The sequence below is a fragment of the Salvelinus alpinus genome, chromosome 16 (assembly GCF_045679555.1).
Source record: "Salvelinus alpinus chromosome 16, SLU_Salpinus.1, whole genome shotgun sequence".
Classification (NCBI taxonomy): Eukaryota; Metazoa; Chordata; class Actinopteri; order Salmoniformes; family Salmonidae; genus Salvelinus; species Salvelinus alpinus.
Genome location: NC_092101.1, coordinates 38,198,877 through 38,223,933, shown reverse-complemented (window position 1 = coordinate 38,223,933; position 25,057 = coordinate 38,198,877). Strand labels below are relative to the sequence as shown.

Below are 25,057 nucleotides of genomic sequence, written 5' to 3'. Positions count from 1 at the left end.
TTGTCTCAAGACGACCACAATGGAAATAAGTCCCAGACATTATTGTGTGTTATCCTCGATGATTTTATTAATGTGCTTGTATGGCTTTTAAGTTTTATGTGTGCTTGTTTTTTTAAATGGTCTAATTAATAAACTAAACTAAAATGACATGGGGTATCAGTCTACTCAGTGACACCCAGAGAACGTTAGCATTGTACCACTTATTGCGGGACTCTGAAAGAGCTGTGAATTGAGACATATTTATTGTCAACCTATGTGTATTGAACACTATAGTCTGATAACTCTGAGGAGGACGTTGGGAAAAAATATATTGGGTATTGAGTAGACTGTTACCCAATTTCATTGATCCCCAATCCTTAGGTAAAGCTGTACAGTGCAATATGAATGTCAACACACACAATAGGCTGACTGGTGAGGTGATTTCACACAGTCACAGTCCCGCGATAAGTGCTACAACGCTAATATTTGCGTAAACTCTTCACAGTTGTGTTCTGTGGGTGTCAGCGAGTAGACTACCTAATTTCATTGCTTCACATTCCAACCTTCTTTAACATTATCTAGTCTAAATATGGCATGATTCCACCAATTGTAAACTTCTGCATCACTTTCAAAGAGGTAATTTTATTTTGAAGGCAAACTGCAAATTCCACTATTGTGCCTAATCCTTATCGTGGCTAGCTTCACAACACATAACCCGGTCAGGTCGAGCTTCACTAGCCAGATGAAGCAAGCTGGCTGCTTATAATGTTAGCTTTGGGCAACAGGGTTAAGTAGCTGGCTAGCTATTTATTTTCATGAACTGAAGTTCAATTTCAATAGGAGAACAACAAGTGGCTACCTAGCTAATACTTACCCACAAGGATTCCTAAATCATTGCTAAGAATAGTGAAAATGACTGCAGTTTCTACTGGTCATTGTTTTCAGGCTGGTTGTATTGGTGCTAGCTAGGGACCAAGCTAAAGCTGGTTAGCTACCCCAGAAGTTGCGGTTGAACAATTAATGCTTTATTACCAACGCTGTATTGTAAACACATCGTTCGGTGTTTGCTTGTTTGCAGACTTTTTTTGTACAGCTTTGACAGTGCTACTGATAGTATTGGTGGCACTTAACTTGCACGTGCAAATTCAGAACACACAACATTCTAATATAGAACTGTGTTATTTGACGTGTCAAATTATAAGCTTATTTAATGCGTGAAATAGTGTTATTGTCAAATACTGTTATTTGATGTGTATCTTTTTTGACATGCAAAGACCCAAACGGCTTTCCATAGAATGTCTTGAAGCTAATAGCAGTGAAGCTATTACTGTGTAGCTCCAGTAGGGCAACATCTGAACAATAGCGCACTTGGTAACGTTAGTGTGTACCAGTGCTCGACCAGTCGCGAAACCAACATCACCCACGAAAGAGAACGGTTGATTGTCAAGGGCAATGAATTCCAGTATCTTGGCATTAATGGATTTCGCTTTTGACTTGTCTCGCTGAAATTTTCTTGCTCTTTCAAATGACTGCTCAACTTGTTGACTGCTCGATCCACACAGCAGACATTGTGGGTTAGGAATACTGTGTTGCACATGTAGCGCAAAATGGGGCGTCATTACGTCATGTCCCTACTTATTTAGGTGTGCACGTCAGCTTTGACATCGGTTTTTCACATCGGCGTTAAACTACATATCGGTCTGATACCGATGTTGGCATTTTTAGATGATATCAGCCGATTCCGATATGTTCATCGATATATCGTGCATCCCTAAATGTTATATCGCTATTTTGACATGCATTGGCAAGAGACATGCTGTTATTATGCAACCTATGGATTACAGAATAAAATTAGGAATTGTCATGCGAGACAGGATTTTGGGTTTCAGTGGGATTGGGACTGGGACTGGATAGGAAAATAGCCTAGGCTAGAATTTTCCCTTATGCCTCTGAATTGTTAACAAACTTCATGTCTGTGACAGAGATGCCTATGTAGTGAATTGTGCATAGGCCTATCAAATGTGTGACTGTCTGAAGATTCACAATGACAGCTCGCCTAGCCTGTAGATCTACTGTAGGGGTTTCCTGTCGGGTTTATTGACTAGATTCGGGTTGCTTGTGCAGCCCGGCGGTGTCAATCATACGTGCGCTTTGAATTTATGACGACTTTGTGTGAAGTACATAATCTAGGCTAAAGGCTTCCATGATATAACCTGTTTGGATAGTGTGCTATTAAATGTTTTGCTAATCTGATGCTGCACATGAAAGGGAAAGGATACCTAGTCAGTTGTACAACTGAATGCCGTCAACCGAAATGTGTGTTCCTCATTTAACCCAACCCCTCTGAACCCAACCCATCTGCCTTAATTGATGTCCAACCCCTCTGAACCCAACCCATCTGCCTTAATTGATGTCCAAGGTGACCGGAAACATGACCGAATACACACAGTGTAGCTATTCTCTCCGCAAGGCTATCAAACAGGCTAAGTCCCAGTACAGAGACAAAATTGAATCGCAATTCAACAGCTCAGACACAAGGGGTATGTGGCAGGGTCTACAGTCTATCACGGATTACAAAAAGAAAAGCAGCCCCGTCGCGGATCAGGATGTCTTGCTCCCAGACAGGCTAAATACCTTTTTTGCCCGCTTTGAGGATAATACAGTGCCACTGACACGGCCCACTACCAAAACCTGCGGGCTCTCCTTCACTGCAGCCGAGGTGAGTAAAACATTTAAACGTGTTAACCCTCGCAAGGCTGCAGGCCCAGACGGCATTCCCAGCCGCGTCCTCAGAGCATGCGCAGACCAGCTGGCTGGTGTGTTTACGGACATATTCAATCAATCCTTAGCCCAGTCTGCTGTTCCCACATGCTTCAAGAGGGCCACCATTGTTCCTGTTCCCAAGAAAGCTAAGGTAACTGAGCTAAACGACTACCGCCCCGTAGCACTCACTTCCGTCATCATGAAGTGCTTTGAGAGACTAGTCAAGGACCATATCACCTCCACCCTACCGGACACCCTAGACCCACTCCAATTTGCTTACCGACCCAATAGGTCCACAGACGACGCAATCGCAACCACACTGCACACTGCCCTAACCCATCTGGACAAGAGGAATACCTATGTGAGAATGCTGTTCATCGACTACAGCTCAGCATTTAACACCATAGTACCCTCCAAACTCGTCATCAAGCTCGAGACCCTGGGCCTCGACCCCGCCCTGTGCAACTGGGTCCTGGACTTCCTGACGGGCCGCCCCCAGGTGGTGAGGGTAGGTAACAACATCTCCACCCCGCTGATCCTCAACACTGGGGCCCCACAAGGGTGCGTTCTGAGCCCTCTCCTGTACTCCCTGTTCACCCACGACTGCGTGGCCATGCACGCCTCCAACTCAATCATCAAGTTTGCGGACGACACTACAGTGGTAGGCTTGATTACCAACAACGACGAGACGGCCTACAGGGAGGAGGTGAGGGCCCTCGGAGTGTGGTGTCAGGAAAATAACCTCACACTCAACGTCAACAAAACAAAGGAGATGATTGTGGACTTCAGGAAACAGCAGAGGGAGCTCCCCCCTATCCACATCGACGGGTCAGTAGTGGAGAAGGTGGAAAGTTTTAAGTTCCTCGGTGTACACATCACGGACAAACTGAATTGGTCCACCCACACAGACAGCGTTGTGAAGAAGGCGCAGCAGCGCCTCTTCAACCTCAGGAGGCTGAAGAAATTCGGCTTGTCACCAAAAGCACTCACAAACTTCTACAGATGCACAATCGAGAGCATCCTGTTGGGCTGTATCACCGCCTGGTACGGCAACTGCTCCGCACACAACCGTAAGGCTCTCCAGAGGGTAGTGAGGTCGGCAGAACGCATCACCCGGGGCAAACTACCTGCCCTCCAGGACACCTACACCACCCGATGTCACAGGAAGGCCATAAAGATCATCAAGGACAACAACCACCCAAGCCACTACCTGTTCACCCCGCTATCATCCAGAAGGCGAGGTCAGTACAGGTGCATCCAAGCAGGGACCGAGAGACTGAAAAACAGCTTCTATCTCAAGGCCATCAGACTGTTAAACAGCCACCACTAACATTTAGCGGCCGCTGCCAACAAACTGACTCAGCTCCAGCCACCTTAAAAATGGGAATTGATGGAAATTATGTAAAAATGTACCACCAGCCACTTTAAACAATGCCACCTAATATAATGTTTACATACCCTACATTACACATCTCTTATGTATATGTATATACTGTACTCTATATCATCTACTGCATCTTGCCATCTTATGTAATACATGGACCACTAGCCACTTTAAACTATGCCACTTTATGTTTACATACCCTACAGTACTCATCTCATAGGTATATACCGTACTCTATACCATCTACTGCACCTTGCCTATGCCGTCTGTACCATCACTCATTCATATATCTTTATGTACATATTCTTTATCCCTTTACACTTGCGTGTATAAGGTAGTAGTTGCGGAATTGTTAGGTTAGATTACTTGTTGTTATTACTGCATTGTCGGAACTAGAAGCACAAGCATTTCGCTACACTCGCATTAACATCTGCTAACCATGTGTATGTGACTAATAAATTTGATTTGATTTGATTTGATGTCATAGGCACCTGGGGAGCAGTTGTTGTTGGGAGTTAACTGTAGGGCCTGCATTAGTGCCACATTGGGGGGAAATGTTGTAATTTCCCGGGTCTTGTCATTTAATTTTTTGGGGAAATGTGAAGAGTGTTCCCGGGACAGTCCCGGGATCCCTGTTACCCATGTTAATTCCTAGTCATGAATATGTTGGTCCACTGTTGATGATGTCATGAGTATATTGGTCCACTTTGATGATGTCTGAATCTATTGACCCACTGTTGATGACGTCATGAGTATGTTGGTCCACTGTAATATGTGTTGTGTTGTTTGATTGGCAGGCGTCTGGCGCGTTCCACCCTGCTCTTGATCCCTCTGTTTGGGATCCACTACACTGTGTTCGCCTTCTCACCCGAAGACGTCAGCAAGAGGGAGAGGCTGGTGTTTGAGCTAGGCCTAGGCTCCTTCCAGGTGTGTGTGTGTGTGTGTGTGTGTGTGTGTGTGTGTGTGTGTGTGTGTGTGTGTGTGTGTGTGTGTGTGTGTGTGTGTGTGTGTGTGTGTGTGTGTGTGTGTGTGTGTGTGTGTGTGTGTGTGTGTGTGTGTGTGTGTGTGTGTGTCTGCGTGTGTGTGTCTGCGTGTGTGTGTCTGCGTGTGTGTGTCTGCGTGTGTGTGTGTCTATGTGTGCTTTCTGATGTGTGACAATGTAGATTCCTGTGCATACCTGAAAGACAGTTTTCTCTGCTTGTGTTCTTTGTGTCCATGTAGGGCTTCGTTGTGGCTGTTCTCTACTGCTTTCTGAATGGAGAGGTAAGCTCTCTTTTAAACCAACCACTTGTTGCTTTAGGCACTGATAAATACAGCATCTCTATATTGAGATCGAGAGAGAGAGAGAGGCATGCTGAGTCTTTCCAGCGAGGTCCATTAATAATGACCTTGTGAAGTATCTCCCTGAAGGTGCAGTCGGAGATCAAGAGGAAATGGCGCAGCTGGACGGTGAACAGGTACTTTGCTGTGGACCTGAAGCACCGGCACCCTTCGTTGGCCAGCAGTGGGGTGAACGGGGGAACGCAGCTCTCCATCCTCAGCAAGAGCAGCTCTCAGATCCGCATGTCCAGCCTACAGGCCGAGTCGCCAGCCACCTAAGCCACCTGAACTTCAACGGTGAAGCCCAGGGCCAGAGCCAGGGAGAGACCACCACCACTACTACTACTACTACTACTACTACTACTACTACTTCTATCACCCCTACACCAAGACCCATCAGCCACTTCCACACTGGACCTGATACTATGACCAACCTCACCCCTACACCCAACCTCACCCCTATACCCACACCCAACCACGGACCACTACCAGTGACCAGCCTCACCAACCCATACCCTTTCCCCAACCCATATCCAGACACCACCAACCCATACCCAGAGACAACCAACCCGTACCCTGACACAACCCTGATCCTGGACTCTGGAGAACGCATCCCGGACCCTCCTAACTGCACTGCACCCAAAAGCCCAACTGAGCCCTTCATATAACGAACTGGATCAACAACTCAGCCCTAATAAAGCCATGCCGAATCAATCACACCTAAACAAACCCAAGCCCTATCCAAACTAACCAACCCAATACAATCCAAACTAATCCAACCCCAAGCCCTATTCAAACTAACCTACCCAATACAATCCAAACGAACCCAACCCCAAACCCTATTCAAACTAACCTACCCAATACAATCCAAACTAACCCAACCCCTAGCCCTATCCAAACTAACCCAACCCCTAACGCTATTCAAACTAACCTACACAATACAATCCAAACTAACCCAACCCCTAGCCCTATCCAAACTAACCCAACCCCTAACGCTATTCAAACTAACCTACCCAATACAATCCAAACTAACCCAACCCCTAGCCCTATCCAAACTAACCCAACCCCTAACGCTATTCAAACTAACCTACCCAATACAATCCAAACTAACCCAACCCCAAGCCCTATTCAAACTAACCTACCCAATACAATCCAAACTAACGCAACCCCTAGCCCTATCCAAACTAACCTACCCAATACAATCCAAACGAACCCGACCCCAAACCCTATTCAAACTAACCTACCCAATACAATCCAAACTAACCCAACCCCTAGCCCTATCCAAACTAACCCAACCCCTAACGCTATTCAAACTAACCTACCCAATACAATCCAAACGAACCCGACCCCAAACCCTATTCAAACTAACCTACCCAATACAATCCAAACTAACCCAACCCCTAGCCCTATCCAAACTAACCCAACCCCTAACCCTATTCAAACGAACCAACCCAATACAATCCAAACTAACAAAACCCCTAACGCTATTCAAACTAACCTACCCAATACAATCCAAACTAACCCAACCCAAAGCCCTATTCAAACTAACCTACCCAATACAATCCAAACTAACCAAACCCCTAGCCCTATCCAAACTAACCCAACCCCTAACGCTATTCAAACTAACCTACCCAATACAATCCAAACTAACCCAACACCTTGCCCTATCCAAATTAACCCAACCCCTAGCCCTATCTAAACTAACCCAACCCCTAACCCTAACCAAACTAACCAACCCAATACAATCCAAACTAACCCAACCCCTAACCCTAACCAAACTAACCAACCCAATACAATCCAAACTAACCCAACCCCTAACCATATTCAAACTAACCAACCCAATACAATCCAAACTAACCAAACCCCTAGCCCTATCCAAACTAACCCAACCCCTAGCCCTATCCAAACCAACCAACCAACCCAATTCAAATCCAAACTAACCCAAGCCATAGCCCTATCCAAACTAACCCAACCCAATACAATTCAAACTAACCCAACCCCTAACCCTATTCAAACGAACCCAACCCAATACAATCCAAACTAACCCAACTCCTAGCCCTATCCAAACTAACCCAACCCCTAGCCCTAGCCAAACTAACCCAACCCCTAGCCCTATCTAAACTAACCCAACCCCTAACCCTAACCCTAACCAAACTAACCAACACAACACAATCCAAACCAACCCAACCCCTAACCCTATTCAAATTAACCAACCCAATACAATCCAAACTAACCAAACCCCTAGCCCTATCCAAACTAACCCAACCCCTAGCCCTAGCCCTAGCCAAACTAACCAGCCCAATACAAGCCAAACTAACCCAACACCTTGCCCTATCCAAACTAACCCAACCCCTAGCCCTATCTAAACTAACCCAACCCCTAACCCTAACCAAACTAACCAACCCAATACAATCCAAACTAACCCAATCCCTAACCCTATTCAAACTAACCAACCCAATACAATCCAAACTAACCAAACCCCTAGCCCTATCCAAACTAACCCAACCCCTAGCCCTATCCAAACCAACCAACCCAATACAAATCCAAACTAACCCAACCCCTAGCCCTTTCTAAACTAAATCAAATCAAATCAAATGTATTTATATAGCCCTTCTTACATCAGCTGATATCTCAAAGTGCTGTACAGAAACCCAGCCTAAAACAACAAACAGCAAGCAATGCAGGTGTAGAAGCACGGTGGCTAGGAAAAACTCCCTAGAAAGGCCAAAACCTAGGAAGAAACCTAGAGAGGAACCGGGCTATGAGGGGTGGCCAGTCCTCTTCTGGATGTGCCGGGTGGAGATTATAACAGAACATGGCCAAGATGTTCAAATGTTCATAAATGACCAGCATGGTCAAATAATAATAGTCACAGTAGTTGTCGAGGGTGCAACAAGTCAGCACCTCAGGAGTAAATGTCAGTTGGCTTTTCATAGCCGATCATTAAGAGTATCTCTACCGCTCCTGCTGTCTCTAGAGAGTTGAAAACAGCAGGTCTGGGACAGGTAGCACGTCCGGTGGACAGACTAACCCAACCACTAGCCCTATCCAAACTAACCCAACCCCTAGCCCTATCCAAACTAACCAACCCAATACAATCCAAACTAACCCAACCCATAGCCCTATCCAAACTAACCCATCCCCTAGCCCTATCCAAACTAACCCAACCCCTAGCCCTATCCAAACTAACCCAACCCCTAGCCATATCCAAACTAACCCATCCCCTAGCCCTATCCAAACTAACCCAACCCCAAGCTCTATCCAAACTAACTTACCCAATACAATCCAAACTAACCCAACCCCAAGCCCTATTTAAAACTAACCTACCCAATACAATCCAAACTAACCCATCCCCTAGCCCTATCTAAACTAACCCAACCACTAGCCCTATCCAAACTAACCCAACCCAATACAATCCAAACTAACCCAACCCCTAGCCCTATCCAAACTAACCCAACCCCTAGCCCTATCTAAACTAACCCAACCACTAGCCCTATCCAAACTAACCAACCCAATACAATCCAAACTAACCCAACCCCTAGCCCTATCCAAACTAACCCAACCCCTAGCCCTATCTAAACTAACCCAACCACTAGCCCTATCCAAACTAACCTACCCAATACAATCCAAACTAACCCAACCACTAGCCCTATCCAAACTAACCCAACCCAATACAATCCAAACTAACCCAATCCCTAGCCCTATTCAAACTAAGCAACCCGATGCAATCCAAACTAACCCAACCCCTAGCCCTATCCAAACTAACCCAACCCCTAGCCCTATCAACCTAACCCAAACCCTAGCCCTATCCAAACTAACCCAACCCCTAGCCCTATCCAAACTAACCCAACCCAATACAATCCAAACTAACCCAATCCCTAGCCCTATTCAAACTAAGCAACCCGATGCAATCCAAACTAACCCAACCCCTAGCCCTATCCAACTTAACCCAACCCCTAGCCCTAACCAAACTAACCCAACCCCTAGCCCTATCCAAACTAACCCAACCCCTAGCCCTTTCCAAACTAACCCAACCCATAGCCCTATCCAAACTAACCCAACCCCTAGCCCTATCAACCTAACCCAAACCCTAGCCCTATCCAAACTAACCCAACCCCTAGCCCTATCCAAACTAACCCAACCCCTAGCCCTATCCAAACCAACCCAACCCTTGCCCTATCCAAACCAACCAACCCAATACAATCCAAACTAACCCAAGCCCTAGCCTTATCCAAACTAACCCAACCCAATACAATTCAAACTAACCCAACTCAATGCAATCCAAACTAACCCAGCCCCTAGCCCTATCCAAAACAACACCAACCCATTAGAATCCAAACTAACCCAATCCCTAACCCTAGTCCTGTTTATGCCAACCCTGTAACTGCCTAATTAGCCTATTTTTGTCTGTATTTGAAGGTATTTTCTGACTTTATTGAACAGGTAAATGATGCTAGTGGTGAAAGATATAGGTTGAGTGGGCCTGATTCAAACCCATGCCGACAACCAATCCAACCCATCCATATCCAACCTAACACAACACCTAGTCCTAGTCCTATTCCTAACCAAACCCCAACCCACCACTATCCAAACTAACCCAACACCTAGTCCTTAGCAATTCAACTCATCCATACCTAAACTAACCTGACTCCTATTTCTATCCAAACCAGCCTATCACTATGTAAACTAACCCAGCCAGCCCTGACTTAACCTACTCCAACATTAAAACCCAACTCTACCAGACAGGAACAGAACACCTAACACCTCACCAGCAGCACCTGTTCACGAGCAGTTGTAGGTGAATCCACCTTTAAACTGTTACAACTACAGTGTCTCCATCATGGAGCAAACCACCGTCAGTGTTAGTGGCCTAGCAGTGAATGTCAATCACCATTCAGAAACCATCAGACAAGGATCTTTACAAGGAAGGCAGAAGGCTATGAAGGAAAAGCATGGTTAATGGTCTGTACATATCATCATGGTATTATGTCAAAAAGATTCCCTCCGTTAGGTTTATCATGTAGAGCAGAAGAGGTGGACCAGTGCTGCTGGAGCATCCATGTAATACCACCGGTCATTGCAATCATATCATCATGTCCGAAGAATGACAATAAGTATTTAACGACTCCTCCTCCTCTCTTTCCTCAGTCTGTCTTTCAGCTTGTTGCAGACTCAAGTTAAGACTGTGTTTTGTTGTTCTGGGTATTGTTGTTGTTATGGCAACTCACTTACGGAGCAGTAACAAAACCATAAAGCCTCTATCAGAGTCCAAAATGTGCATGTGTACGCACAGCAGTGTTCTAGAATATCGGACCGTTGGCTTTCATACTTTTTGAATTCTCAGTAGAGCACGTTGATTGGGAATTTTGACAAGGTGCGTGTTCGGGCTGTGCATCCCCCGCGAATTGTGGTCTCAGAGCCACGTAGCTACAGTATGTCACAATGAGATGCCGGACTATCACGTCACTAAGTCTGTGGCCGGACTATCGCGTCACTAAGTCTGTGGCCGGACTATCGCGTCACTGAGTCTGTTTGACTCTGAATTAAGCTTTACACGTCCTGTACAGGAGAAGCAACCAACCGGCCAATCGAGACAGACTGACCTAATGTAAATACTTATCAGCTGACCAATCAGGTTGCAAGTGTGAGCCTGTTTGTAGAGGGCATAGATTTAGATAGACATTGCATCTTTGTATCTGTCCCACTATGGCATCTGTGAGAGAAAAGGCAACACCATTGAGACCATGTCCAGTTTGAAGTAGTCACTTTATTAGTTTACTACTTCTATGAGTTGGCAAACAAACTGAAAGGGTGCATACTGTGATCTGAACTATTATTTGAACAGGTATAAATGTTGCCGATTTACTGCCACCTGCAGTTATGGAATGTTTGCTCACAAGAATAATTAATAGGCTGGTCCCTCCTGATGACCTGCATAGAATTATGGGATCCTTTCTTAACCCATAGGAAGTTCCACCCAGTTGACTACTTAAAAATGGTGAAAGTCCCCAATGGCACTGCCCATGCTAAAAAAGGCTTTTGGGCACTAGTGTTGTCTATCTAAGTCTATGGTAGAGGGAGAATGATCATGTGAGGTTACTGTAAAATAATGAACAGTGAAAGGACACAAAATGGAGGCTAACACAATGCATCATGGGATACTATTCAGGCCTGGAGACTCACGCCAGGATCAAGGCAAAATAAATGATTACTGGACCAACAGTAGAAACAATGTCTCTTAAAATATGAAGATAAGAGTCAACCACGACCAGAAGTAGAGCATCATAGTGCTTTGTATGACCGTATATGACGTCAACAGCTATGTGTCAGCCAATGGCACAGGCCACCTTTACCTGTGTAAGCTGTGATTGGTGGAGTGACAGGAAGATGATGATGTTACTTCCTCCTTGTTATATGTACCACTGTTACTAGAGATTGAGGAATTCTTCCCACTGGGCACACACTAGTTGAATCAATGTTGTTTCCATGTAATTTCAATTAAATTATGTTGAACCAAAGTGGAATAGACGTTGAATTGACGTCTGTGCCCAGTGTGATTCTTCTGAGGAAGACAGATGACATGGGTAAAACCAGTATTTATGTGAAAGGTATATTTTCTACAGTTCAATTATGAGGAATGAAATGCCAAAAATAAAACATGCGTTAAGGTAAGATGGTCATCTATTTTAGAAGTTATTTTAGAAGGATGAACAATGCTAAGGTTTGCCAACTACGACCATTACACACCAAACCTCTTTAAATCTTAGCATTGCTTATGATGAGAAGATGCCTTGGTTCATTTCGGGAGAGGATTGATAGTGCCACTAGTTTTAAACAGCCGGTAGTACAGAAAATGTCAACGACAACTTACTCATGAATGGGTATCATGAGTTCAATGTATAACTGTGTTACAATGTCTGCATGAATTGTATTTTTCTTTCTTCTTTTGAATCTGTTTACAATTGTTTTGTGAGATTATTACTGTACCTGATGCTGAAAAGGCAATGCAGTCCAATCTAGATTTTACTTAGTTTCTTCAGCAGTCTCTCAGCTAGCTTCAATTTGTATATTTAACAAAATAGATAACTTAGACCGACAGAAAGTATTTTACCACATTGAGTTTTGATAAACACCTTCCTGAATTGTGTTTTTTTAAAGTATTATTTTGGGGTATTTCTCTCATTCCAAAGATGAACACTAGACTCCACACTGAGTTTGCACGGCCGTATACATTTGCAAAGGCAGAGTAAAAGCTTTGCAACTGATGTCACTACAGATTTGATCCTTTGGTCTGATTTAACTATTTTTATTCTATATTCTAATCCCATGTTAATCCTAATCCCATGTTAATCTCTCCTAGTATACTTTAGTCTCCAAAGTGCCTTTATGCACAAAACGGCAAGTATTTCTGTTAATCTGAGATTTTTTTTAGACATTATTTTTTAAACGAAACTGCAAAGTATGTAAAAACATGTGGTCAACAAAAGTGCTTTTATGATGTTACACTGAATCAGTATTTTATTAACCTGGAGGCCTTTGAAGTACCTAGAGCTCATTTCTGGTTTAAGATGGGCGTAACCTATGAACTTTAACCTACGACCTATAACCTATGACCTATAACCTATGACCGATTACCTTTTGAAATAAGCCACTTTTATTTTGAGTAAATATCTACTATGGTCTATCTATATCATATACACAATAATAGGTATGATTGATTGACTCTGTTCTATTTTACAGCATTCAGTCCTTTATACTCATAATATTTTTTGTATATCAAAATAATGGGACACTGGTTGATTTAATTAAGTGACTGTGCACCGTTTGTGACTGCAGGCAAATGCTGTGCTTTTTAACTGGAGAGAAAGACAAAAAATAGATATATATATATATATATATTCTCAATTTGGTTTGGTCACGTACAGTACGAATAATTGCCTTTATTCTCAAACTGAAACGGAAAAAAAACAACGTTTTGTCATATTATTTGATTTACTTGTCGATGTATACTATAAACTATAGATAATGCAACAATGCATATCTGTAAACAGTGTGTTAGCGTGTCAAACGTTTGATGAACAGTTGATGACTCCACAACTCCCCAGCCCACCTGAAAAAGCACAGCTCTTTAACAGTACTATCTGATCAGAAACACAAAACTTCCTGTTAGGAATAGTTTCCCATTGTTCATTAAAGAAGCATATAGAGGCTGGTTCAGATGAAGAAGAATGACAAGGAGGGCAGACAGAATGCAGTAATGTGCTGTGTTTTTCTTAGGTCTGGACCTGTCTTTAGCACTCCTACTCTTGAGACGCTTTACACTGGCCTTTAATATGGGTCCATCCATGCGTGTGCGAATACAGATGGCCAAAAGGTGTCCCTGTTTCACTGTGAAACAGGTTGGACAATCTGAAAAAGATGATCTGCTTTTGGTTTCCACACCAAGTTGAATGTTTAGCAGGAGTTCCTTATTAAAACCATAATGACAGTCTCAGCATGTCATGAGCCAATTTTAAGAGTATGAATACATTTTCAAGAGTATTTATGTTATGAAATATAAAAAAAATACATAGCCTTATATCGCCGGTCAATGTGATGTCAATTAGAGATGTAATCATTCTAAGAATACAGTATATTGTTTATTAAATCTGTTGTTATAATAAATAATGAAGTAGTTATCTACATACATGTACAGTAGTTTAGATGTGTCCCAAATTGCACCCTTTTCTCTAATCCTTGTATAGTGTACTACTTTTGACCAGGGCCCATAGGGAAAAAGTTATGCACTAAATAGGGAATTGGGTGCCATTTGGGATGGAGACTGTGTTTTACAAATATGTGTAGTCTACCATTGTGGCTTATAAATGGTCAAACTGAATTGTGCCGTTTCATTGTGTAAGACAGTATCTCGTAGATGGAGTCGTCCGTGGTGCAAAGTGAATATTAGCAGTCATTAGAGTTTTGCTCCGTGGTTGTTATCATTTTAGTATTATTTTGGTGATAGTGATTGTTCAAATATGAAGCATATTGTATTGCTGCCTATAATCTCTTGTAGACTGATGCATGCATCTCTTGATGGTTTGATCCCTTTCACCAAGCTGTGTTGATTATTCTGCAGATGAAATCTTACTGGGAGATGATGGAACCTTTTATCGACATGTTTTTAACAGTTCACAGAATCCTGAGGGAATTAAGTGTGACATTCGTTTTACTGCATTCTGATCATGTACTCAGCTATTTCAAGGAAAAAGCAGCTCCAAGGAAGGAAAATACAATGGTGTTCAATAGTGAATAATTATTTAAAACTATTTAACCAGAAAGGGGCATAGGGTTAGAAAGCCATCCACTAAAATGTGAATAATATTTTTCTGTTTGAAAACAGAGTTGCTGGTCAATTGTCATTAAGAAGGGGCATTTTAAAACATCTATGATCGGACCTAGTCAGAACCACCGGTCCCCTGTTCATTCCATTTCTATTGAATGTTAATACGTTTTAGAGTCCTTTGACATGAGGGTAATTGCTATACTACATTTCTAAATAAATAGCCAATACCTTGTATAGTTTCCAACCATCACAAGATGACATTTAGAAAGCTGTCTCTGTTTTGGATGGAAAAGAGACAACAGGGCTGTGTTCAGCAGGGCACCATGTTGTGGAACACTCAGACAGAAATACATCATGTAGAACAAACATGTCACTTTGAAATGTAAAGTAATGTAAGGACTCACGTCAGCTCTATTCATGACATTTCTTTCTGCAACGTTCCACATTTGCCTACCTAACATAGCCCAGGACAAAGGTACTGTACACTGATGGCTGAATGTAATGTAACTGTTGTATCTGTGGTCTGAAGGGTTGGGCTCAATTACATTTCAATTCAGTCAATGCCAGAAGTAAACAAAACATTTTCTCAATGCTTTTTAATGAAAAACAAATGGAATTAAGAGTTTCAGTTTGAATTTAAATGGAATTTGCCACAATTCTGGTGATCTGACCACTGCCTGCTTCAGTCTGTTTTTAAACTCATGTTTTCATTTGATCTTCTGTTTCACCGCTGCGCTGTATAAATGTCTTCTTGTTTTGATGTATATATTAAAACAGGGGTAGGAAACCCTGTTCTTGGTGTGCCGCAGGTACAGCAGGATTTTGATCCATCTAGGCACCACGCTGGACCAACTGAGCTTATTGATCCGTTCAGTTATTGCCTAAATTGAACACACCTGGTCTTCCAGGGTAAATCAAAAACATGAAGTGCCTGTGGCTCTCCAGGACCAGAGTTGCCTACCCCTGTAATAAAGAGGTTTTGTACATTATTATTGAATTATTGACTTTAAGTCGCAATAAATGTTTTGGACTTGTTGACTCATTGATGTTGTGTATGTGTGTTTGTTATTTGGACTTATAGTACAGCCCTGTATTAGCCTGGTGCCAGATCTGATTGTGATTTTTTGCCAACTCGTATGTCCAATGTCATGCCAAACATGACATGACAATAGGAGTTGGCAAAACAGCACAAACAGATCAGGCACCAGGCTAGCCCTCTAAATAAACAGCATCACATCAGAAATGTTCAGTAATGTTGTAGCCAGGAACTTGTTAGGGGGAAAGAGCTTTCAGCTTTTTACAGCTTCAGAAGAGAGAGAACACAGTTTGCACACAGATGTGAATATTACACCATCTCAACTCCACAATACCACAAAGCTGTTTAGAAGTCAAAGTGCTGCATCCATTGATCCTTTCAGTAGCTTACAGTCTCACAGTCAATAAAAGTCTTGTTCAGATCAGTTCCATGTTCTTGTCACAATATGAACCCAACAAAGAAGCATGCACACTATTATATTATGCTGCCCATGTTATAATAGAGTATACAGCTTTTTTTTAATATCAAATCAATCAAAGTGCAGTATATGTTAGCATAGTATGCTTATCATATTCCACAAAAGATGACATATTATAATTGATATAATTCATGATATGAATACACGGGGTGATTGCCTTACATGTCAGATGCATATATGAGCAACACAGACCAGTAAAGGTACCAGAGGTCATCGTCTGAGCCGTAACTGCCTTTTCCCACAATCACAGATTCACGTAGCAGGTCACAAGCTCCAAAGCATGAATGGCTTTTTAATACAGTGTTTCATGTATATATACACTGAATACTTTAACCATGTACAATACCCATTTACTTCTGATTTGTTTATCTTCTGGAAAGGTACTAAAATGGCCCCCATAAAATATGATTCTACAGTGCTCCCTTGTGGAGAGATGCAATTATTGACACCAAGAAATAAACAGACAAGATAATCCAGAACCTGTACATTTTCCAAACTACACAATACAAATATCTGAAAACATACACATACTGTACAGTTACAACCTCTTGACAAATCCATCTGTCAATAAAATGTCCTTTCCCTAAAAAGTATTGATAGTACACGAAGTATGTAACAACACATTTTTGCAATTTGTCAATAAATTGATATACAATTTATATAATTCTATTGAAATGCAAGTTGTATTATATTTTATTAATTTACTAATTTTATTATACAACTAAATGTTGTTACACTGTAAACCTAGTACCTACATATATGTGTAAATGATACAAAATATTAACATGTTCAAAATTAAATAATTAAGATGTGTAATGGGTATATGTTGTACAGATTGCTCAGAAATATAGAACACTTTGAAACAGTTTTGATATAAATACGCTCACTTTGGTGTTAATAAAATCTCTAAATAAATGCAATGTAAAATTAAATAATTAAGATGTGTAATGGGTATATGTTGTACAGATTGCTCAGAAATAGAGAACACTTTGAAACAGTTTTGATATAAATACGCTCACTTTGGTGTTAATAAAATCTCTAAATAAATGCAAAAGTAAAACCAATCTAGACTATCTATAATCTATCATCTCTATAATTTCTATTATCTCTATAATCTATAATCTCTATAATCTAATCTATATAATCTATCATCTCTATAATTTATATTATCTCTATAATCTATACATCTCTATATCACTATAATCTATAATCTCTTATCAACAATCTATTATCTCATTCATTCATGTCTATGTACACTTCTACATTAAAACCTCTTAAACTGACAGTCCCTGAAATTGTGCACTAGAAATACTTTAAAAATATGTAAATGTTTACCTTACTTATTTTATTGACTTCCCACTGTTTTGTCAGAAGACAGCAATGCAGACCTTCCTCTGACGGTTAAACTTGTATTTGCCTCCCTCTGGTGGTCGGTTTCATCATTACATCAATGTATATCACTTCACTGTAATGTGACAAAGGGGCGGTCCTTAGAAAAACATTTATTCAGCTCGACTGCTTCACAGCACAGACATGGCAAAGCAATCGCTGAATTTGTCTCGAGCAGGCAGATCTAAATACAACATAGCTCTACGATAAAGAACGCAATCTACACACTTCCTTAAACCTAAAATAAGTAAAGAAGTAATTTTGTGTGGAAGTCAAACATTTGTTTTACTTTGGAGGCAGACACATTGCATATGGTCAGAGCGACATAATCGATGCCTTTACATAGCCCTTCTCCCCTTGTCTATAAGAGGGACGCACGCTGTTTAAATGGCCCAAATGTTGATTGAGACGTTCACAAATTTAACAGATTTTGACGATCACTAATGTCATGATACAGTGCCTTCGGAAAAGTATTCAGACCCCTTGACTTTTTCCACATTTTGTTACGTTACAGCCTTATTCTAAAATTGATTAAATTGTTTTTTCCCCTCATCAATCTACACACAATACCCTATATTGACAAAGCATGAACATGTTTTTAGAAATTTTTGCTAATTTTTTTTTTTTAAACAGAAATATTACATTTATATAAGTATTCAGACTATTTCTCAGTACTTTGTTGAAGCACCTTTGGCAGCGATTACAGCCGCAAGTCTTCTTGGGTATGATGCTACAAGCGTGGCACACCTGTATTTGGGAAGTTTCTCCCATTCTTCTCTGCAGATCCTCTCTAGATATGTCAGGTTGGATGGGGAGCGTTGCTGCACAGCTATTTTCAGGTTCAATCAGGTTTATGTCCGGGCTCTGGCTGGGCCACTCAAGGACATTCAGAGACTTGTCCCAATGCCACTCCTGCCTTGTCTTGGCTGTGTGCTTAGTGTTGTTGTCCTGTTAGGTCAACTTTCGCCCTAGTCTGAGGTCCTGAGAGCTCTGTAGCAGATTTTCATCAAGTATCTCTCTGTACTTTGCTCCGTTCATCTTTGCCTCGATCCTGACTAGTCTCCCAGTCCCTGCCGCTGAAAAACATCCCCACAGTATAATTCTGCCATCACCATGCTTCACCATAGGAATGGTGTCAGGTTTCCTCCAGACGTGACGCTTGACATTCAGGTCAAAGTGTTCAATCTTGGTTTCATCAGACCAGAGAATTTTGTTTCTCATGGTCTGAGTCTTTAGGTGCCTTTTGGCAAACTCCAAGTGGGCTGTCATGTGCCTTTTACTGAGGAGTGGCTTCCGTCTGGCCACTCTACCATAAAGGTCTGATTGGTGGAGTACTGCAGAGATGGTCGTCCTTCTGGAAGGTTCTCCCATCTCCATAGAGGAACTCTAGAGCTCTGTCAGAGTGACCATTTGGTTCTTGGTCACCTCCCTGACCAAGGCCCTTCTCTCTGATTGCTCAGTTTGGTCGGGCGGCCAGCTCTAAGAAGAGTCTTGGCAATTCCAAACTTCACTGAGTTCTTGGGGACCATCAATGCTGCAGACATTTTTTGGTACCCTTCCACAGATCTGTGCCTCGACACAATCCTGTCTCTGTCCTCGTGGCTTTGTTTTTGCTCTGACATGCACTGACAACTGTGGGACCTTATATACACAGGCGTGTGCCTTTCCAAATCATGTCCAATCAATTGAATTTACCACAGGTGGACTCCAATCAAGTTGTAGAAACATCTCAAGGATGATCAATGGAAACAGGATGCACCTGAGCTCAATTTCAAGTCTCATAGCGAAGGGTCTGGATACCTATGTAAATCAGTTATTTCTGTTTAAACATTTTTATAAATTTGCTAAATGTCTAAAAACCTGTTTTTGCTCTGTCATTAAAGGGTATTGTGTGTAGATTGCTGAGGATTTGGTTTCATTTCATCCATTTTAGAATAAGGCTGTAACGTAACACAATGTGGAGAAAGTACTTTCTGAAGGCACTGTATGTTTGGTAAAGTAATAAAGTAGTAAAGTAATAAAGTAGTAAAGTAATAAAGTAGTAAAGTAATAAAGTAATAATGTAATAAAGAATGTGAAATATTTTGGGTAGATGTCCTGAAAACAGATTATAACTATATATGGACATATTATAAAGTATGAAAAGGCTTATTCATTCCCAACTGTATGTTATTTTACCATATCATAATTTTTGTATTTGTTTTAGTATACTTTAACTGTGTTCTAGATCATATGGGTTGGAAAAAAAAAAAATCTCAGACATAGATAAACATTTCCAGGTGAAAGCTAAAGGTCACAGCTTTCTGGGGGGAACAACACTACATCATTCAAATATTGCCCTCTTGCTAGATGAATGACTAAAGCCATAGCGAAACAGTACAAAACGGCTGTCAGGTCAACTGGCTTTAAGACAATTAATAACAACAAAAAACAAGGACCACATAAATAATCATCTTTACAGTGTAGTGCTCCATACATGCTAGTGCACTGTGCAACATGTTGCATTACAATCCATTAGGTAGAAGTGGTTGTTCTTCTCTGTACTCTTCAGGTTGATGAGGGGAGAGAGGTCAGTTGAACCTCTTCCTTCAGGTTGATGAGGGGAGAGAGGTCAGCTGAACCTCTTCTTTCAGGTTGATGAGGGGAGAGAGGTCAGTTGAACCTCTTCCTTCAGGTTGATGAGGGGAGAGAGGTCAGCTGAACCTCTTCTTTCAGGTTGATGAGGGGAGAGAGGTCAGTTGAACCTCTTCCTTCAGGTTGATGAGGGGAGAGAGGTCAGTTGAACCTCTTCCTTCAGGTTGATGAGAGAGATCAGTTGAACCTCTTCCTTCAGGTTGATGAGGGGAGAGAGGTCAGTTGAACCTCTTCCTTCAGGTTGATGAGAAAAGAGAGGTCAGTTGAACCTCTTCCTTCAGGTTGATGAGAAGAGAGAGTTCAGTTGAACCTCTTCCTTCAGGTTGGTGAAGGGAGAGAGGTCAGTTGAACCTCTTCCTTCAGGTTGATGAGGGGAGAGAGGTCAGTTGAACCTCTTCTTTCAGGTTGATGAGGGGAGAGAGGTCAGTTGAACCTCTTCCTTCAGGTTGATGAGGGGAGAGAGGTCAGTTGAAACTCTTCCTTCAGGTTGATGAGGGGAGAGAGGTCAGTTGAACCTCTTCCTTCAGGTTGATGAGAGAGATCAGTTGAACCTCTTCCTTCAGGTTGATGAGGGGAGAGAGGTCAGCTGAACCTCTTCTTTCAGGTTGATGAGGGGAGAGAGGTCAGTTGAACCTCTTCCTTCAGGTTGATGAGGGGAGAGAGGTCCGCTGAACCTCTTCTTTCAAGTTGATGAGGGGAGAGAGGTCAGTTGAACCTCTTCCTTCAGGTTGATGAGAAGAGAGAGGTCAGTTGAACCTCTTCCTTCGGGTTGATGAGAAGAGAGAGGTCAGTTGGACCTCTTCCTTCAGGTTGATGAGAAGAGAGAGGTCAGTTGAACCACTTCCTTCAGGTTGATGAAGGGAGAGAGGTCAGTTGAACCTCTTCCTTCGGGTTGATGAGGGGAGAGAGGTCAGTTGAACCTCTTCCTTCATGTTGATGAGAGAGATCAGTTGAACCTCTTCCTTCGGGTTGATGAGGGGAGAGAGGTCAGTTGAACCTCTTCCTTCAGGTTGATGAGGGGAGAGAGGTCAGTTGAACCTCTTCCTTCAGGTTGATGAGGGGAGAGAGGTCAGTTGAACCTCTTCCTACAGGTTAATGAGGGGAGAGAGGTCAGTTGAACCTCTTCCTTCATGTTGATGAGGGGAGAGAGGTCAGTTGAACCTCTTCCTTCAGGTTGATGAGAGAGATCAGTTGAACCTCTTCCTTCAGGTTGATGAGGGGAGAGAGATCAGTTGAACCTCTTCCTACAGGTTGATGAGAGAGGTCAGTTGAACCTCTTCCTTCAGGTTGATGAGGGGAGAGAGGTCAGTTGAACCTCTTCCTTCGGGTTGATGAGAAGAGAAAGGTCAGTTGGACCTCTTCCTTCAGGTTGTTGAGAAGAGAGAGGTCAGTTGAACCACTTCCTTCAGGTTGATGAAGGGAGAGAGGTCAGTTGAACCTCTTCCTTCGGGTTGATGAGGGGAGAGAGATCAGTTGAACCTCTTCCTTCGGGTTGATGAGGGGAGAGAGGTCAGTTGAACCTCTTCCTTCATGTTGATGAGAGAGATCAGTTGAACCTCTTCCTTCAGGTTGATGAGGGGAGAGAGGTCAGTTGAACCTCTTCCTACAGGTTAATGAGGGGAGAGAGGTCAGTTGAACCTCTTCCTTCATGTTGATGAGGGGAGAGAGGTCAGTTGAACCTCTTCCTTCAGGTTGATGAGGGGAGAGTGGTCAGTTGAACCTCTTCCTACAGGTTGATGAGGGGAGAGAGATCAGTTTAACCTCTTCCTACAGGTTGATGAGAGAGGTCAGTTGAACCTCTTCCTTCAGGTTGATGAGGGGAGAGAGGTCAGTTGAACCTCTTCCTACAGGTTGATGAGAGAGGTCAGTTGAACCTCTTCCGTCAGGTTGATGAGGGGAGAGAGATCAGTTGAACCTCTTCCTACAGGTTGATGAGAGAGGTCAGTTGAACCTCTTCCTTCAGCTTGATGAGGGGAGAGAGGTCAGCTGAACCTCTTCCTTCGGGTTGATGAGAAGAGAAAGGTCAGTTGGACCTCTTCCTTCAGGTTGTTGAGAAGAGAGAGGTCAGTTGAACCACTTCCTTCAGGTTGATGAAGGGAGAGAGGTCAGTTGAACCTCTTCCTTCGGGTTGATGAGGGGAGAGAGATCAGTTGAACCTCTTCCTTCGGGTTGATGAGGGGAGAGAGGTCAGTTGAACCTCTTCCTTCATGTTGATGAGAGAGATCAGTTGAACCTCTTCCTTCAGGTTGATGAGGGGAGAGAGGTCAGTTGAACCTCTTCCTACAGGTTAATGAGGGGAGAGAGGTCAGTTGAACCTCTTCCTTCATGTTGATGAGGGGAGAGAGGTCAGTTGAACCTCTTTCTTCAGGTTGATGAGGGGAGAGAGGTCATTTGAACCTCTTCCTTCAGGTTGATGAGAGAGATCAGTTGAACCTCTTCCTTCAGGTTGATGAGGGGAGAGAGATCAGTTGAACCTCTTCCTACAGGTTGATGAGAGAGGTCAGTTGAACCTCTTCCTTCAGGTTGATGAGGGGAGAGAGGTCAGTTGAACCTCTTCCTACAGGTTGATGAGAGAGGTCAGTTGAACCTCTTCCGTCAGGTTGATGAGGGGAGAGAGATCAGTTGAACCTCTTCCTTCAGGTTGATGAGGGGAGAGAGATCAGTTGAACTCTTCCTTCAGGTTGATGAGGGGAGAGAGGTCAGTTGAACCTCTTCTTTCAGGTTGATGAGAAGAGAGAGGTCAGTTGAACCTCTTCCTTCAGGTTGATGAGAGAGATCAGTTGAACCTCTTCCTCCAGGTTGATGAGCGAGGTCAGATGAACCTCTTCCTTCAGGTTGATGAGGGGAGGGAGGTCAGTTGAACCTCTTCTTTCAGTTTGATGAGAGAGATCAGGTGAACCTCTTCTTTCAGGTTGATTAGGGGAGAGAGGTCAGTTGAACCTCTTCTTTCAGGTTGATTAGGGGAGAGAGGTCAGTTGAACCTCTTCTTTCAGGTTGATGAGAGAGATCAGTTGATCCTCTTCCTTCGGGTTGATGAGAGGAGAGAGGTCAGTTGAACCTCTTCTTTCAGGTTGATGAGAGAGATCAGTTGAACCTCTTCCTTCAGGTTGATGAGGGGAGAGAGGTCAGTTGAACCTCTTCCTCCAGGTTGATGAGAGGAGATAGGTCAGTTGAACCTCTTCTTTCAGGTTGATGAGGGGAGAGAGATCAGTTGAACCTCTTCCTTCAGGTTGATGAGGGGATAGAGGTCAGTTGAACCTCTTCCTTCAGGTTGATGAGGGGAGAGAGGTCAGTTGAACCTCTTCCTTCAGGTTAATGAGAGAGATCAGTTGAACCTCTTCCTTCAGGTTGATGAGGGGAGAGAGGTCAGTTGAACCTCTTCCTTCAGGTTGATGAGGGGAGAGAGGTCAGTTGAACCTCTTCCTACAGGTTGATGAGAGAGGTCAGTTGAACCTCTTCCGTCAGGTTGATGAGGGGAGAGAGATCAGTTGAACCTCTTCCTACAGGTTGATGAGAGAGGTCAGTTGAACCTCTTCCTTCAGGTTGATGAGGGGAGAGAGGTCAGTTGAACCTCTTCCTTCGGGTTGATGAGAAGAGAAAGGTCAGTTGGACCTCTTCCTTCAGGTTGTTGAGAAGAGAGAGGTCAGTTGAACCACTTCCTTCAGGTTGATGAAGGGAGAGAGGTCAGTTGAACCTCTTCCTTCGGGTTGATGAGGGGAGAGAGATCAGTTGAACCTCTTCCTTCGGGTTGATGAGGGGAGAGAGGTCAGTTGAACCTCTTCCTTCATGTTGATGAGAGAGATCAGTTGAACCTCTTCCTTCAGGTTGATGAGGGGAGAGAGGTCAGTTGAACCTCTTCCTACAGGTTAATGAGGGGAGAGAGGTCAGTTGAACCTCTTCCTTCATGTTGATGAGGGGAGAGAGGTCAGTTGAACCTCTTTCTTCAGGTTGATGAGGGGAGAGAGGTCATTTGAACCTCTTCCTTCAGGTTGATGAGAGAGATCAGTTGAACCTCTTCCTTCAGGTTGATGAGGGGAGAGGATCAGTTGAACCTCTTCCTACAGGTTGATGAGAGAGGTCAGTTGAACCTCTTCCTTCAGGTTGATGAGGGGAGAGAGGTCAGTTGAACCTCTTCCTACAGGTTGATGAGAGAGGTCAGTTGAACCTCTTCCGTCAGGTTGATGAGGGGAGAGAGATCAGTTGAACCTCTTCCTTCAGGTTGATGAGGGGAGAGAGATCAGTTGAACTCTTCCTTCAGGTTGATGAGGGGAGAGAGGTCAGTTGAACCTCTTCTTTCAGGTTGATGAGAAGAGAGAGGTCAGTTGAACCTCTTCCTTCAGGTTGATGAGAGAGATCAGTTGAACCTCTTCCTCCAGGTTGATGAGCGAGGTCAGATGAACCTCTTCCTTCAGGTTGATGAGGGGAGGGAGGTCAGTTGAACCTCTTCTTTCAGTTTGATGAGAGAGATCAGGTGAACCTCTTCTTTCAGGTTGATTAGGGGAGAGAGGTCAGTTGAACCTCTTCTTTCAGGTTGATTAGGGGAGAGAGGTCAGTTGAACCTCTTCTTTCAGGTTGATGAGAGAGATCAGTTGATCCTCTTCCTTCGGGTTGATGAGAGGAGAGAGGTCAGTTGAACCTCTTCTTTCAGGTTGATGAGAGAGATCAGTTGAACCTCTTCCTTCAGGTTGATGAGGGGAGAGAGGTCAGTTGAACCTCTTCCTCCAGGTTGATGAGAGGAGATAGGTCAGT

General features: G+C 43.1%; 1 protein-coding gene across 2 annotated transcripts in view; it reads left to right on the top strand.

The window, feature by feature from the left end:
- adcyap1r1b (adenylate cyclase activating polypeptide 1b (pituitary) receptor type I) overlaps positions 1 to 15,815 on the top strand; it is an 85,636-nt gene extending 69,821 nt beyond the window's left edge. Inside the window, exons 12-14 of one of the 2 annotated variants that reach the window (XM_071346125.1) lie at positions 4,924 to 5,053; positions 5,348 to 5,389; positions 5,524 to 15,815. In XM_071346125.1, the coding sequence (XP_071202226.1) occupies positions 4,924 to 5,053; positions 5,348 to 5,389; positions 5,524 to 6,114 (763 nt within the window). In that variant the 3' untranslated portion in view covers positions 6,115 to 15,815. The remainder of the gene's footprint in view (positions 1 to 4,923; positions 5,054 to 5,347; positions 5,390 to 5,523) is intronic. The other variant, XM_071346126.1, reaches the window with a different exon arrangement.
- Positions 15,816 to 25,057: the final 9,242 nt, after the last annotated feature.